The sequence below is a fragment of the Trichosurus vulpecula genome, chromosome 1 (genome assembly GCF_011100635.1).
Source record: "Trichosurus vulpecula isolate mTriVul1 chromosome 1, mTriVul1.pri, whole genome shotgun sequence".
Taxonomy (NCBI): Eukaryota; Metazoa; Chordata; class Mammalia; order Diprotodontia; family Phalangeridae; genus Trichosurus; species Trichosurus vulpecula.
The window spans coordinates 35,040,627-35,057,348 of NC_050573.1; the positions used below are offsets into that span (position 1 = coordinate 35,040,627).

General features: G+C 38.0%; 3 protein-coding genes across 5 annotated transcripts in view; 2 read left to right on the forward strand and 1 right to left on the reverse strand.

The window, feature by feature from the left end:
- On the forward strand, positions 1–15,725 carry VPS29 (VPS29 retromer complex component). Of its 3 annotated transcripts, none has more exons than XR_005010485.1 (5): positions 1–128; positions 4,003–4,090; positions 6,456–6,647; positions 9,520–9,755; positions 10,944–11,439. XR_005010485.1 is itself a non-coding variant. In XM_036760246.1 (5 exons), exons 1-5 carry the CDS (start codon positions 126–128, stop codon positions 11,059–11,061), a joined length of 561 nt encoding a protein of 186 aa, XP_036616141.1. In that variant the 5' UTR covers positions 11–125; the 3' UTR covers positions 11,062–11,439. The 3 variants fall into 3 exon arrangements, 2 of the variants coding, with proteins under 2 accessions (XP_036616141.1, XP_036616150.1); XM_036760246.1 differs by having other exon boundaries at positions 11–128; positions 4,003–4,014; XM_036760255.1 differs by lacking the exon at positions 4,003–4,090 and having other exon boundaries at positions 13–128; positions 10,944–15,725.
- FAM216A (family with sequence similarity 216 member A) overlaps positions 11,958–16,722 on the reverse strand; it is a 23,523-nt gene continuing 18,758 nt past the window's right edge. The window contains exon 7 of the mRNA XM_036760235.1: positions 11,958–12,512. Coding sequence (XP_036616130.1) covers positions 12,400–12,512 — 113 coding nt within the window. The 3' untranslated portion in view covers positions 11,958–12,399. The remainder of the gene's footprint in view (positions 12,513–16,722) is intronic.
- On the forward strand, positions 15,200–15,725 carry LOC118850696 (eukaryotic translation initiation factor 1-like). Its single transcript, XM_036760283.1, has one exon. The coding sequence runs from the start codon at positions 15,207–15,209 to the stop codon at positions 15,546–15,548; it is 342 nt and encodes a 113-aa protein (XP_036616178.1). The 5' UTR covers positions 15,200–15,206; the 3' UTR covers positions 15,549–15,725.

Genomic DNA, 16,722 nt, shown 5'->3' on the forward strand with positions numbered 1-16,722 from the left:
GCCGTCGCCTCTTCGGAGCTGGAGCTGGTTTTCATTGGCCGAGCCCTCGGTGGGCGGGTTCCTGGGGAGGCTGAGGAAGGAGGCGGCGGCGACGGTTGCTGTGGCGGAGCGGGGCCGGTGACAGGATGGTGAGAGCGGCGGCCCGCGAGCAGCTCCAAGCGAGGGGGGAGACAAGGAGAGGGAGGGAGAGGGAGGAGAAAGAGCGTAGGCCTCGGCTGGCGGGAGTGGAACCGGAGGGGGGGCCCGGACTCGGTTCCGGCCGTGTCAGGCCCGGGCGCCCGAGCGGCGTGGCCCCAGGGAGCGGAGCTGAGGGGTGGCTCCCACTCGGCCTCGGAGCTGGCCCCCTGCACGGCCCAGGACCGAAGTGTCTAGACTGCCCCCCCTCCGGTCAGCTGTTCCTCCCGAGTCATGAGACCTGCGCCCCCGCCCCCACCCCTAGCCGGAGGGTCACTGACCGGGGAGGCCGGACGCTGGGGTCCTCCGCGTCACATGACCACTCACCAACCCAAAGGCACCGCTCCCTCCCGGGGCCTTATCTGTAAAATGAACGGGCTGGGGACGGAGACGGGCCCGGTGGCCTCCGGGTCCCTTCCAGCCGTGACAGCCTCAAAATCTTGAAGGTCTGGTCCCCGCCGCAGGGACCACGGGCGAGTCCCTTCCCCGCCCCGGGGCCTCAGTTTTCCTTCCAGTAAAATGAAAGGTCATTGGTTGAGAACAGGGGCTTTAGAGATAATTTAGCCCAATCCCTCATTTTGCCGAGGGAATCAAAAAAATTAGAAGTAGCAGAGCTGAGATTCGAACACCGAACCTCTCTGATTCCAAAGCCAGCATTCTTTCCAAACCCTTCTGGTCCCTTCCAGGTCTTAAAGGCCTTTTTGGGAAGAGGTTTCAAACCTTCCATATTCCTTCCCCCAAAAGTCAGTTTTGTTCGAAGCCTCCGAGATTTCTTGGATAGCTGAGTATAAGTAGAAATCCTGCCTTTTTCAGTTTTCCACCTGGGCCTTAAATTCTTTGAAAAAAGGTACTTAGAGTAGAAGGAGCACTGGATTTGAGAAGATCTGGGATATGGTGACTCTGCTACTTTTTGCTTGGGTAACTTTGGGCAAGTTCCCTTCTCAGACCCTCAGTTTGCTCACCTGTGAAATAAGGGATTTGGAACGAATCAGTTCTTAGCCTTTCCTGTGTCCTGGATTCCTTTGACTGTATGGTGAAACCTATGGACCCCTTCTGAGAATGATGTTTTAATGCATAAGTTAAAATATATAGTATTACAAAAGAAACAAATTTTATTGAAATGCAGCTAACAATTTTTTTAAAAAGTATCCTAATGTAGATGATTCGTTTGATTTTTAAATCCTGGGATTATTGGGGATAGATTAATCTTTCCATTAGTTCATGCTTCTTCCGTTAGAATTGCCCAAGTTTTAAGCAGTATTAAACTCTGTTCTTCCTAAGTCAGTGTTTCCTCCATGAACCACCAACAGGTCTGTGGATCTGTTTCAAAGGGTCCATGAAGTTGGATGGGAAAAAAAATCACACTTGCTTCTAACTCAAATTTAGCATTTTCCCCAATTATTTAAAAACATTCTGAGAAAGTGTCCATAGGCTTTACTAGTTTGCCAAAAGGTGGGTCCATGACACAAGAAAGATGAAACTTGTCTTAAATTGATGGTTATAATAATTGACAACTGTATACCACTTTAAGACTTTCAAAGAGTTTCACATACATTAACTCATTTGATTAAGAAGTTACAATAAGTCCTTGATTTTTTAGAGTCTGTTAAAGCAACCCAGGTATCTTTTTTGTTTGTATCAGCATGAGGTTAAATTGTATCCCCCTACACATGTATATAACTTGCATTTTTAAATTTGCTGAGATGTATGCAATCTACCTTGTTTTTGTTTTTAAGTAGATTGAGGGTAGAATTGGCAGACAGAGTTTTAAACTCAGACTTAGTAGGTCTTAATCCTAGTTTTGGTTGTTAAAATGAATTGCATCTAAATTGCTAGAAGCCTCATAATCATATAGGTCCTTTTTGGGTCTCAATTTCCTCTTTGTAAAATGAGGGTGCTGGACTAGTTGGTAGCAATTTGCATTATTTCTAATGTCCCGCTCCTTTGATGCAAAAGGAAAAATAACATTGCACAATAAAATGAGCAAGTTCTCTTCACAGGAGAGAGGAAATAAGAAATAAACCATATTCATTTTTTAAAAGTCTTAAATTTAAGAACTAATAGCTAAGGATTACTACATCCACAACTACAGTAGATTTGTCACATTAATAGAAAATGAGCATATAGCATTTTTAGATAACTAAATTGGAGCATCAGTTTTTATTTGAAGCTACTGGGAGAATTAGGTTAATTATAACCTTAGCCAGCACTTTATGTCTTAAAGCTCTTCATTTGCCACAGAAGATAGGGAAAATTCAGTATTCGAATAGATACTTGGTATAGAATATTAGGATTCTGTGAGCAACAAGCTTATATGTGGGGAAAATTCCACTTAGCTAGACAAAATTTCTTTGTTTTTGTTATGATCTTCCTCCTCCAGCTCCCCCACCCCCACTCCATCAAGACAGGAGGAGATTGTTTTGTTTTTGCCTTTGTAGCTCCAAATACCAATAGAGTAACTTGAAAGTTGTGAATGCTTAATGAATGTTTATTGGATTGGATTAGATTCAAAAGGCGTTTCAGTAGTTTTTTCCTGGTCTTAGAGGAATAGAGACCAGACCTGATTTTACTGGTTTAGGGAACTCTTAGGTAAGGAAACTCCCTCTATCAGTCCGGGTCAGCACCTTCTTTACAACATATAATAAAAGAGAATTGCCTAGAGCAGCAGTTCTCAAAGTGTGCTTCATGTACCCCCCAGGGTCCCCAAGGTCAAAACTATTTTCACCTTAATACTAAGACCTCGTTTGCTTATTTAAATGCCCCTCACTTTTCCCACCACTTATCTGTGTGAGGCCGTATTTTCTTCATACTTTGACCAAAATAACATTGTAACAGATTGAATGTAGAGGAGATATGATAATCCAACTGTCTTCTATTAAGGCAGACATTAAAAGTATTTACAAAAATATGTAAAACAATGTCACTCTTCTCATTAAAGTTTTTTCCATTTATAAAATGTGTTATGTTAACATATAATGGGTTTTATTGCTCTTGATGAATTAGTAAACATTTTTAAAATTTATTGTTTTAATTTCTAAATTTCTAATGTAATAAATATCAGTAGGTATTACCCACATAAAGAAAAGTTCTTTGGGGTCCTTCATAATTTTTAAGGACTCCTAAGACCAAAAAATTTGAGAACTGCTGGCCTAGAGCACTGAATGCGTGTGACTTGCCCACAGTCACATAGCCAGAGCGCTGGACTTGAACCCAGATCCTCCTGGCTTTAAGGCCAGTGTCCATTCCACTAGGTAACACTGCCTTTCATCACGGTGTGCATAATAAATGATAGAGACCTGGCAACAGTATAATTTGGCAACTATTAGAATCATATATCATTAGTTCAAGGTTACAGTATTACTAAATTAATACCTTTTAGAGGTATAATTGATTACTTAGCACCATATGAATCTACAAAGCTCCAGTTATGTGACCATTGATGGAAATGTCTCCAAATTTGCCATTTCATAATCTAGATTGAACTGAAAGCCGAGGGCAATAAATCTGGACCACAGATCTGCGGGATCATTGGGAGAGAATGTTGGAAAGAATTTGTATCATAGTCTTAAAAAGGAAAAACCACCCCCAGACTAGTTTAATAAAATTAAAAGGGTTTCTTTTGGTATCACTTTGAGTACAGTGTGAGCAAAGCTGATTTTTTTTTAACATTTTCCTTCATAACACTCAGAATTCATTAACAATTTGCATATTTATTTGGCTAAAGGTTTTTAAATTTTATTTTCTTTTGCTTTCTTTTGTTTAACATTGGTCATGTTTCACCCTTTTTTTCATCCCCCTGTCTGCAATCAACTTCTTCATTCCAATAAGGCTGGGCACAGAGTAAGTTTCTTCTTGTAGCTCCTACTAACATTGGTGGTGGGTGACTGACTCAGAGCTATTAGAGCATCTTAATGAGGTACAGATTTCTGAACTTTTATTGTTGGTATTTTGTTCTTGGGTTTCTTACCTTTACTGTATCTCTCAGGGAGAGGCAAATGACTAAATTCTGACACCCTAACTAATTGGGATTGTAGGCTGACATTAGCTCTAACTTCTATTTTCAAATACACGAGACTCTTGCTATAACATGACTTGCGGAAGTATGAAATTAGGGGTAAGGTGAAACTCATTGAAGGATACTTTGTACTCAGAGTAGCAGATATACACATTATAACGTTGTTTCACCTACTGTGTCCCATATCATGGATTTAGGGGATACTGTTATAGCAAGATTCTGGTGTACTTCCCCACTACTTTGGGTTCATCTTTTTGTATACTGTTAAATACTGTTAACCCCTTACTCTGGTCCAAGTATGCATACCCTGAGGATAATCCACTTCATTTTATAGCATATGCTAGTTTATTGAGGTCATTAATAAGGAAATTGTCATGAAGGCATGGCATTATTTTCAGTCTGTTTAAGGTGAATTCTTACCTAAATACGTATTTTTGGAGTGCTACGGGAGCATAGCCTTTTGTGATTTTTTTTTTTTGAGGAGTCTAGGTGTCTTTTATATGGCTATTTTTTGTCATTTCTCAAATGCCAGTGTCCCACATTAACACTCCATGTATTTCAACTCTGACCTGAAGGGATCAAGTGCCCGCTAAGGGTGAAGATTGTTTGGTTCCCAGAGACCTCTGTATGCTCTTCAAGGAGGGCAAAAGTATGCAGGTGGTTATTAGCCATTTGTGCACCAAGATCTGTATTGAAACAATTCAACTGATTCAGGCCATTGAGTTATTATACCAACTAAAATGATGTCACTTCTCTTTTTCAAAAAGAAGCTTACTTAACAAAAAATAATGGCATGGAAATTTTGTCAACCCCTGTCACTCTGCTGTCACTCCCATGTTCTTGTAACAGTTCATTTTGCTTTGCAGCCATTTTGATTTTTGTTGCATAATGAAATCCAGCTGCTTTCAGTGATCATTTTAATTTGCATGAATAACTAATTTACAAAGTTTGTGGTGACAAAAGTGTTTGCACACATCTCAGATCTCCTACCAATATTTTATGCTGTTGAAAAGTTTAATATTCCCTTTAACAACTTTAGAAATGAATCAAAAATTTGTCCTTTTTAGAAATAGTTATGGGAAAGGGGTGTGTATGTGTCCATGTGTGTGCATGCGCGTACAACGTATACATGCACACACCATATATATGCACATGTATGCGTATTTTTTTTAGAGTTAGGATGAGTCAGACATTTGGTTTCCTTGTACCTACTTGAATAAATTAATTTCATGGCCCTATGGAAAACATCTAAATTTAACCTTTCTCAAAGACCTTCTTGGCAGTATTTCATGAAGGAGCAAAAGGAAATAATTTTTTGTGTGTGGAACTTTTGGAAAGTCAAAATAAAATTCCATGACTATTACTGTTACGGTGATTGTTTTGTTACTTTTTAATATTGTAATAGCAAAACTTTTCTCATTATCCTAATTGAAGCTACATTGTAATTATAACAAATTTCTTTTGTAAATTAATAGCTCAACAAAAGAAAGTGGTTAACTTTTACAAGCTTGAAAAAATTGTAGAAAATGTTATTTTGCATTTGGGGATTATATCTGAGGTAAATAAGCAGATAAAACAGGTGAGAAGGAAAATGAAAACCAAAGAGGAATATGATGTAAAAGAATCAGTTTACCATTTGTATTTTTTTCATAGCCCTAGTATTAACAGATATTTTTATACCTTTTCAAAGCATTGTTATTAAATGGGTAAGATAATGAATAATCTTATTTTTGTCACCTTTTTCAGTGAGCCAAGTTAATTAGGAGAGCTTCCAGTATTTAATTAATCTTCTGTGCCATTTTTAAGTCCTTTTTAAAATGTGCAAAATAATGGACATCGTGTCCTACCAGCTTTCTTGTAAATTCAGGCTTTCAAAAAATGCCAAATTCCATAACTAGGATTTTCATTCTGTACTTTTCATCTTCAGCTTAGTGTAGAGTTTTTCAAATGGAGCAGAATAAAACTGCTCATTTTATTCACTGTACAAGGAATGCGTGCACTGCGTGGGCACACCTATTAGTGGCAAAAACAAAACCAGCTTAATTTGGAGCTGAGGAGGAGCAATGAATTCCTTTTAATGGTAATTTTGTATTGAGTGAGAATGATTTTCTGCTTTCTCTTGAATCTTTTTATTGTGCTTTAGTTGTGAAAGGAATTAAAGGAGAATATTAGGTCTATGACAGTTGCTATGTATTGAATCTTGTTTTGTCTCTTATAACATTTTGTTTAATATATGTTATTATTTCACACTCTGACACCTAATAAGTTGGTGTTAGTATTAGGAGATCTGCACATCCCCCACCGATGCAACAGTCTGCCAGCTAAATTCAAAAAACTGCTGGTACCTGGAAAAATTCAGCACATTCTCTGCACTGGAAACCTTTGTACCAAAGAAAGTTATGACTATCTGAAGACTCTAGCTGGAGATGTTCACATTGTTAGAGGAGACTTTGATGAGGTGATGTATTTTTACTATTTCTTTTTATCTAGTTTTTTGGACATAGTTTTGACTAAACTATTTTTAATTAATGTTGACTAAAAATGATTTTGCTTTTATTTTTCCAAATTTGCCATCATTTCGATTGTATCAAAATCAAATAGTTCTGCCAGAGAGTCAGCCATGTTCTAATAATGCCAAGAGTACCCCAACCCTTTCATGGAGCAGTTGTGTACCCTTTGACAAGTGAGAGGCTGGTACTAGAAAATCTAGGTGGTCTCTTCTGGCACTTACATCTTGTGATGCTGATGCGAATAGTTTGTATTTCAATTTTCTGGAATTACTGATAATCCATACATACATTTTCCCTGTATACAACTAAATCGGTGGCATGAGTAACACAATTTATTTGTATCGGGGAAAGTGCTGGAAGTGACTAATGACAGCGTCAGTGAACAGCAGTGATTCATGCCTCTTTCCTGTTGGAGGAAAAGGCTGCAGAGGTGAAAATGAAGCCTCTATAGCCATTATTCCATATGCAGATTGGATGGGTGTGCCAGCTATATCTTTGTCTAAGTTATTGTTAAAGAAAAATGTTAAACAGAACTGGGCATGGCGCAGCTCTCTGAGGCACTCCACTGAAGACCTGCCTAGTCAAGTATTGAACCTTTCATGACTACTCTCTGAATCTAGTTATTCAGTCAGTTTGGAATAGCTATGGTTGTACTGCTATCTGATCTGTATTTCTTCATCTTTTCTATGTGATTCTTTGTAATCGTGGTGTTTTTTTTGCCTACATAATCACGCATAACTGTGATATCATTCTAGCATTTTCCCAGGAATCAAAGTGAAGCACATTCGCCTATACTGTAGTTTTCTCAATCCATTCTCTTCCCTTTAAAAAAAAAATTGGGACTTTTATTCTTTGTACTTTTGTAACATTTTTATCCCTCCTGTATTTTCCAGTCTTCCAAATATTAATGACAATCATTTAGCAATCACATCTGCTAGTTCTTTTAGTATGTTAATGGGCAGGGCCTGACTTGGGCTGGTCCCTGGATAGTTTAGGTCTGAAACTGGAACAAAGTGAGACACTTGTAGTCAATCTAACAGTTAACAAAAGAAGGTTTACTTGGCCATAGCAGAGGAAAGACAATCGGAGCAGAGAAGGGATCTTTATCTAGGCTTTATCTGTGATTCAGTTGAGTACATGTCATCCAAGCTGCTGGCCTCTGATCACAAACTAGAGGAAGTAGCTCCACTCCCTCCTTCCTTGGCTATTTTATATCCAGACGTCAGGAAGCTACATCAATGTCCCCTGAGCCAATTAAATCTTGATGTGATTTCAGTACCTTTTAAGGAATAACTGAGCTAATTTACATGGGGAATGGGGAAGGGATATTGGGATATTACTCCCACCACATTGACCAATATATAATTCATGTGGGCCAGATGACTGGAAAGCATCATCAAGGGTAGCTGAGTGCTCTGTAATATTTCCTCATTTACATTGTCTGTCAATTCTCTGTTGGCTATGTTTGTTGTGGGGGTTTTTTCCAATCCAAAAGTCCTCCCTGACAGAAAAAAACAGAAGCAAAATGGGAATTCAACCACTCATTATTCTTATAACCATCCAATCCACCTCAAACAGTGTGGTCCTATCCTTTTTTGGATTCTCTTCCTCTCTCCTTCCCTCCTCATATGGCTTTTTTAAACCCTGTTTTTGTCCTGGGCTTTTCTTGCTAACCTTGCTTCATTCTAAGCTTTAGCATCCCTGACATTGTTCTCAGAGGACCAGGCTATATTTTTTTTTTATCATCTCATTAGCTTCCCTTCCATATTCTGAACATTTTTTTATTCTAGTTAGTGAGTTGGTTAGTGAGTTATCTGTGCATTCATATATTAGTCTCTTAACAAAACTCATTTTCCTCATCAGAATTTTTCCCTTGCTGCCTTTAGAATTTCATTCTGGACAGTTTCCTAACCCTTCTGGGTTGACCTCCCTTGTAGAAAGTTAGCCCATTTGTAATATTCTCTAAACCCTTTTGAAATCTGCTCTCTTGAAATCGAGCGCATATCAAAATGAACTATACCCAGCTTCACTCTCCTGTATCACAAATTCCAGGAGAGACTGCTTTCTCCCTCCAAGCTTTCAATCATTTCCACCCTAGCAAGCAATTCCTCACTGTTAGTGAGAATCAGATCTAGGATAGGATTTCTTTCTTTCTTACCTTTTGGAGAACTAAGTTATCATTAAGGTACATCATGAAGTTATATTAGATGCGCTTCTGGCATCTCCAGTAGACGTCTGGATACTTAAAGTTCCCCATAACTACTGTATCTCTGTGCCAGGCTTGTGATGTTTCCTGAACTGACCTTAGTGATCTGCCTCAATTTTTTCACTTGAGTATGAGTTCTTAATATACAGTGCTCCACCATCCACACCTTCCCCTTCTTACCTACCTTGTTTCTTTTGACTAAAGGGTGCCTATTCAGAGCCATAGCCAGGTGGGTCTTATCCCACAAGTTTCTGATACCTGTAAGGTCAAATTTGCCTTAGATTGAGTTTAACAGAGAAAAAGACAATGTAATATTCAAGTTCACTTTTCTAAATGATTTGTTTGTACTTTCTCTGCTTTCTCCATGGAGACATCCAGCATTATAGGCTAATTTCTGTTAATCAACAAACATTTTTAGATGTTAAAATTTTTTAAAATATTTAACTGTTTAAACAATAAAATGTATTTAGTGTCTACTGTATGAAAGGCAGTGTATCTAAAATAAATATAGAAGCATGAGACATAATACTGTTAATTTATTGAAAAACAACTGGTTTTTTAAAAATGTCAGTACTTCTAAAATGTATTTGCATTCTATGTTTGTTTCCTCTTAGAATCTGAATTATCCAGAACAGAAAGTGGTGACTGTTGGGCAGTTCAAAATTGGTTTGATCCATGGACATCAAGTAATTCCGTGGGGCGATATGGCCAGCTTAGCATTGCTACAAAGGCAGTTTGATGTGGACATTCTCATTTCAGGACATACACACAAATTTGAGGCCTTTGAACATGAAAATAAATTTTACATTAATCCAGGATCTGCCACTGGAGCATATAATGCTCTGGAAACGTGAGTAGTAATAATGTTACTTTTGATTCTCAGTACTTTATTAGCATTAACCTGAAGCTCTCAAAAGAAGAAAAAAATGTAACCAGCTGCACAACAGTGATCCTTCTTTGCTTAGAAAGTTAATTTTCCTTTTTAGAAATTGCATTTTTTAAAATACATTTTTATTGATATTTCTCCCAGGATCACTCCCATATCTCCTCCCCCCCACCCCCAGTAAACTATTTCTTATATCAAATAATATATTTAAAGAAAAGAGGGGGGAAAAATCAGCAAAAGTAACCAATACATTGAAAAAAAAATCTTTAAAAAATGCACTATACCCCATTTATGAACCTCCCACCTCTTTAAAGGAAAAGGGTGGCAACATGTTCTGGTATCCCTTCTTTGGGGACATGATTTGTTTTTTGTAATTTTACAACATTCATTTTTTATTTTCTTTTTGTGGTTCTTTCCATTTACATTGTTGTTGTCATTTTGTGTATTTATTACTTGGCTCTGCTTGCTTCACTGTGCATCAGAGACTTACTTTCCATACTTCTTATATTCATCACATCTGTTGTTTGTTACAGCACACTAACAGTCCATAATTCATGTACCACAATTTGTTAGCTATTCCTCAATCAATGGATATTTAATTTGCTATCATAAAATGTGCAGGTATAAATATATTTATATTTATATGGGAACTATATATTTATATGGTTTATATGGGAACTTTCTTCTTATTAATGGCCACCTTGGAATAAAAACCCAGTAGTGAAATCACTGGATCAAAAGGTATGGACATTCGAGTCACTTTATTTGTATAATTCCAAACAGCTATACTGAGTCACAGCTCCACCAATAGTGTATTAGTGTGCTTGTCTTCCCATAACTTCTCCAACATCTTTGCAAATTTTTTGGGTATGCGGCAAAACTTCAGTATTGTTTTGATTTTCATTTCTCTTATTAGTGACATGGAGTATTGTTTCATATGATTGTTAAGAGTTTACAATTCTTCTTTTGAGAATTGTTCGTCATAGCCTTTAACTATGCATATGTTAGGGCTGGTTACCTTTTTAATGTAAGGATTTGCAATCAGATTTATCATTGAATACTATTTCTAAATTGTTAGCGTGAAAATATAAATCTGTAGTAATAGTGCTGTTTAAGTATAAAACATTAACATGACTTTTTTCCCCTTTCCAGAAACATCATTCCTTCATTTGTATTGATGGATATCCAGGCCTCTACAGTTGTCACTTATGTGTATCAGCTAATTGGAGATGATGTGAAAGTAGAACGAATTGAATATAAAAAATCCTAAAGTAGGCCTCTTGGTGATCTTTTTTGTTCCATTCCCTTGTTCGAATCAAGTAATTAAACATTCATAAGCCACAGAATTGGGACATTTTTAAAGTATTATGCATTAAAAACTAACATCTTATTTGGTGATACATAATTTGCTACAAGCTTATTGTAAACTATAAGAATGTATTTAGTTTATAGGACATGATTTCTAAGGAATAACTTGTACCACATGATAAATGGATGTATGTAAAAAAAAGTTAGCTCTGTAAATATCTTCATGTTAACATGCAAGCCTTTGTTACCAACATAGTGCATGAATAGAAGAGTTCCAGACTGCCTCACTGTATACACTATCCTTCTCTTTATACTGTAATAAACACTTAGCTTTCACTTATCCTCCCTTGATAACCTGTGTTTTAATATTCAAGCTTGAAAAAATGAGGGATCAAATGAAAACATGGGTAGAGACTGTAGGACAAGGTGACCTTTACAATCTCTTTGAGGACAAAGCCTGTATGATGTGACTCAGGGGAGTCTTTCTGGTGTGGACATAATTTCCTCAAACAAAAGATGTTTCTGAAAAGTTATATGCCAATCAAATTTGTCAGTTGAGTGAAATTTTTATCTTCATTTAAAACATTTGATCCTCAACAGCTGAGCCTTTTCAAGTAATTAATGATTTGTAGAAAGCACTTGCAGCAGCCCTGAGAAGTTCTTATTTAAGACCGTCTATGGCAGCTGCTTTTGTAATGCAAATCACTGCCTTCTATTTAATGAGTTCTGTATGAAGGCTTTTCTTGAAGTATCCAACATGATTATTTTCATGTCAAAGTTGCACTCTAAGTGACCATATGACTGTCTATATTTCCATAGTATCTATTCAGCTTACTTAGGAAGTAATAGTCAAGACGTCCAATTCAACAAACATTTATTTAGGATTTAGCACAGAGAGAAAAGGAATCATTTCCAGCGGGATACTCATGTAAAATTCACTATTTAATATAGCCTTTGGTAGCAAATGCTTTAAAGAAAACTAAAAGAATTCTTATTTTTCTTTTAAGTGACATGAAAGGTTTTAACTACAAATATGAGCTTGGATTACAGATAAATTTTACTGCACAAATATCACTGAAACACTGAACTACATCAAACCAGTTACATGTTCACAAGCCCAGTTTTGGAATGTTCCCAAACTAGCCAATAAGACAAAAGTGAGTAACATAGTACTGACCTAAAATTAGTTATGAACAGAATTCACAACCTCCTCCTTTGGCACATGACTTTGTAGAATCAATGACTTGGATTGATTTAGGCCAGTAACTGAAACCAGGACTACAGGACAAGAGTGTCAAATTCATATCAGCTTTTCCCCTTGCTCTTCTATCGACATTGACTGCATACACTTATTTAATAAATCTTCATCTCTTCTTTCTTCACTCATGTATGAGTCAGAATCATTTGTGAAAGCTGAATGAAAAAGAATGTTAAATTAAAAACAGCCAGCTGCATTTTATTCTGGAGTCTTAAGGACATTATAATTACAACCTTCAAAATGATTAGTTATGCACTCAGAGCAAAACCAACTTCTACTTGCAGACCTAACAAAGGTACTCCACACTGCAAAAACAGGACTCCAGATACTTAGTGAGTGCTGCAAAATATGTCCCATTTTTCCGTTGGCTCGAATTGCAAAATCAGAGATCCCTAAATCCTCTGGGGCTGAATACTTTTGGCCAAGAAGTGGGGAAGGTACCTGTCAGCCCTATACCATGCATGGCATCTAAAGCTTTACCTGATAGGACTTAGTTTAGTTTTCCCTTCTGGAATTCTTGACTGGAAGAAGCCATCACTTCTTCCCCTGAGGGCACAGAAATTTTCTTCCTACTAGAGACTAACTATATTTGCAACTTCTAGCATTATGCTTCCCTATTCCTTCTATTTTGTTTTATTCTCCATAGAACACACATTTATAAAGCACTTTAACGTTTACAAAGAGCTTTCTTCGTGACTACTGTGTGAAGCAGGAAGTGGAGGCATAGATGTTTGTCCCATCAGCATTTCAAATTCATTATCTTCTAAAGGAAATTCATCATCTTTCCCCCAAACTACTTCCTTTTCTAACTTCCCTATTTGTTGGTGACACTGCCATTCCCATAACCACGCTTGAATCTTGAAATAATCTTTTGATTCCTCCCTTTGTTCTTCACATCTGGTCTGTTCTATTCCATAAACACTAATTGCCTTTTATGTGCACAGCTTATGGTTCTTATGGTCTAGTTTTATCAGTTCTACCTTGTTACCTCTTGTATCTATGCCCTTCTGACCATTTCTACTGTCCCAACCCTAGTCTAGGATCTCATTACCTTTCACCCACACTACTGCAAAAACATGTATCCTCTAGCTTTTTTTCTTCCAGACAGCCTATCTAGCACTGTTAATTTAATCTTCCTAAGGCACATCTCTGATCATGTCACTTTTTGGTTCAAAAAGCCATCAATGGATTCTTATTGACTGCTGAATAAATTCTTTAGCCTAGCGTTCAAGGTCCTCCAACATCTGACTCCAATCAGCCTTATCTGCTATTATTCTCCCTCACACATCTCTAAGCTTTGATGATGTTCCCTTCTCTTAATGTTCTTGATGACCTAACTCTGGTAGACTTTGCTACCATGCCTCAGATGCCTTCTCATGTTGGAAGATCCTTCCCTATGGCCTCATCTCCCAATGGCAAGCTCCTCCTGGAACCTTCATTTTGAGGAAGAGCCCAGGCCAGCCTTCACTCTTCTCTTTGTTCCCTTTCTGTCTAGACTAAACCACTCTGCCTCCTACTTTCTCTTTCCCCCTTCCCTTTTCAGCTCCCTTTTACATATGAGCTTTCTTCACCTTTTGGAATGTAAGCTCCTTCTGGTCAGAGATTTCATTTTTGCTTGTATTTGCATTCCCAGAACTAAGGGCTGTGCCTAGCACATAGTAAGTGTTTAATAAATGTTTATTGGGTTGACTTCTTTCCAATTGCACAGCCACTGCCCTAATTCAAGCCCTCATCTCTCACCTAGGCTACTGTAACAGCCTCCTACTGGTCTTCCTACCTTGTCTCTTCCCACTCCAATCCATTCTTTTTTCTTTAAATTTTTACTTTTTTCAATGACTAAAATCTTCAATCTCCTTCCCATCTTCCTGATTCCTTTGAAAATGAAACAAACCAACCCTGTTATAAACATGTATAGTCAGGGAAAACAAATTCCTCCTTTGGCATGTCCAAGAGAAATAGGTCTCAATCTAGGTAGTATTTTTTTATCCTGAGTCCTCTGGTATCATTGTTTTGATCAGAATTCTAACATTTTTCAAAGTTGTTTGTCTTTACAATAATGTTATTCTATGCCCAAAAGCATATATAAAACTGTGCATACCCTTGGACTCAACAATACCACTGCTAGGTCTGTATCCCAAAGTGATTTTAAAAAGGAGGGGAGGGGAAGAAGGACCCATATGTACAAAAATATAGCAGCTCTTTTTGTAATGGCAAAGAACTGGAGATTGAGGGGATGCCCCTCAACTGGGGAATAAACAAATTGTGGTATATGATTGTGATGGAATTCTATTGTGTTATAAGAAATGACGAGCAGGATGATTTCAGAAAAACCTGGGAAGAATTACATCAACTAATGCAAAATGAAGTGAGCAGAATCAAAAGAATATTGTACACAGTAACAGCAATATTGTATAATGATCAACTCTCAATAACTTAGCTATTCTCAGCAATACAAAGATCCAAAATAATTCCAAAGGACTTGTGAAAAATGCTATCCACCTTCAGAGGAAGAACTGATGGAGTCTGAATGCAGATTAAAGCAATTTTTTTTTTTACTTTATTCTTGTTTTTTGTTTGTTTTCTTACACAACAGAGAAATGTTTTGCATGACTGCACTTGTTCAACCTATATCTAATTGCTTGCCTTCTCAATGGAAGAAGGGAGAGAATTTGGAACTCAAATTTTTTTTAAAAAAATTTACATGTTGCCCCAGTTACTGAGCCGCCGCTGAGGACTCAGCAGCCTCCCCCTCGAGCCCCCTCGCTTCCCGACGCTACGTCCCCCCGCCCGCCTTCTCCCGCCACCGCCTTCCGCAGGCCGTTTCCACCGAGGAAAAGGAATCGTATCGTATGTCCGCTATCCAGAACCTCCACTCTTTCGACTCCTTTGCTGATGCAAGTAAGGGTGATGACCTGCTTCCTGCTGGGACTGAGGATTATATCCATATAATAATTCAACAGAGACACGGCAGGAAGACCCTCACTACTGTCCAGGGGATCGCTGATGATTACGATAAAAAAAAACTAGTGAAGGCATTTAAGAAGAAATTTGCCTGCAATGGTACTGTAATTGAGCATCCAGAATATGGAGAAGTAATTCAGCTACAGGGTGACCAGCACAAGAACATATGCCAGTTCCTCGTCGAGATTGGACTGGCTAAGGACGACCAGCTGAAGGTTCATGGGTTTTAAGTGCTTGTGGCTCACTGAAGCTTAAGTGAGGATTTCCTTGCAATGAGTAGAAAAATTCCCTTCTGTCCCTTGTCACAAGTTTAAAAACCTCACAGCTTGTATAATGTAACCATTTGGGGTCCGCTGTTTAACTTGGACTAGTGTAACTCATTCATGTAATAAACTGAAAAGAGCCATGCTGTCTAGTCTTGCAGTCCCTCATTTAAACAGAGGTAAAGCCTGGCAGTGTCCAGCCTGAAACACAAATAATCTGACGTTTCAGTCAAGTCCAAAGCCCTAGTAGCATCTGAGACCATGTCTGTCCTCCAGCCTGAAACACAAATAATCTGACGTTTCAGTCAAGTCCAAAGCCCTAGTAGCATCTGAGACCATGTCTGTCCAGAGGCTCCTTGCTGCTCCCTGTCCATTTAAGAGAACATTACTACTCTCTGAGCTGCCCTTGATGCTCAGAAGAGTAAGTTAAGGCCACTACCACCCAGTCCAGTTATTACACCAAGACAAAGAGTTAGCCTTTGGTAGCAGAACAGGGATTCCCCTGGTGACTTGCACCACCTGACCAGGGAAGAGTTTCCTTTGGGGGCAATGACAGGACATTTTCTTACATCACACCAAGGTCCAATGTTGTCTGACCAGACTTTTTAGTCATAATCGTGCCCTACCTCTGGGGGATGCACAAGTGGAGAAAAACACCATACTGTGAGGCCAGCTTTACCTGAATTAAACTTTTGACAAGGGAACAAATTTTGAACTAATGTATCAAAACAGTCAATGGAACTGCGGAGCTTGCAATTCACTAGCAACAGCTGCCCATTGCCATGTGAAGTAACAGACTGGTTTGGTTTTGGTTTTTTCTTTTTTCCTTTTTTTTTTTTAGTTTAAATGTTATGTAATGTATTTAAACTCTTATTTAAATAAAACTGGTTTTCAGAAATGTGAAAAAAAATTTACATGTAATTTGAAAAAATATATTAAAAAATTTTTAAACCCAATATTATCACACTATATAAATTGTTCTGTTTCTGCTCACTTCCCTTTGCATCAGTTCATAGTTTTTCTATAACGGTCTCCAATCCATTCTCCATACAGCTGCCAAAGTGGTTTTCTTAAAACAGGTCTGATCATGTCACTCCCTTACTCAGTAAATTCTAGTGACCCCCATTTACCTCCAGGATGA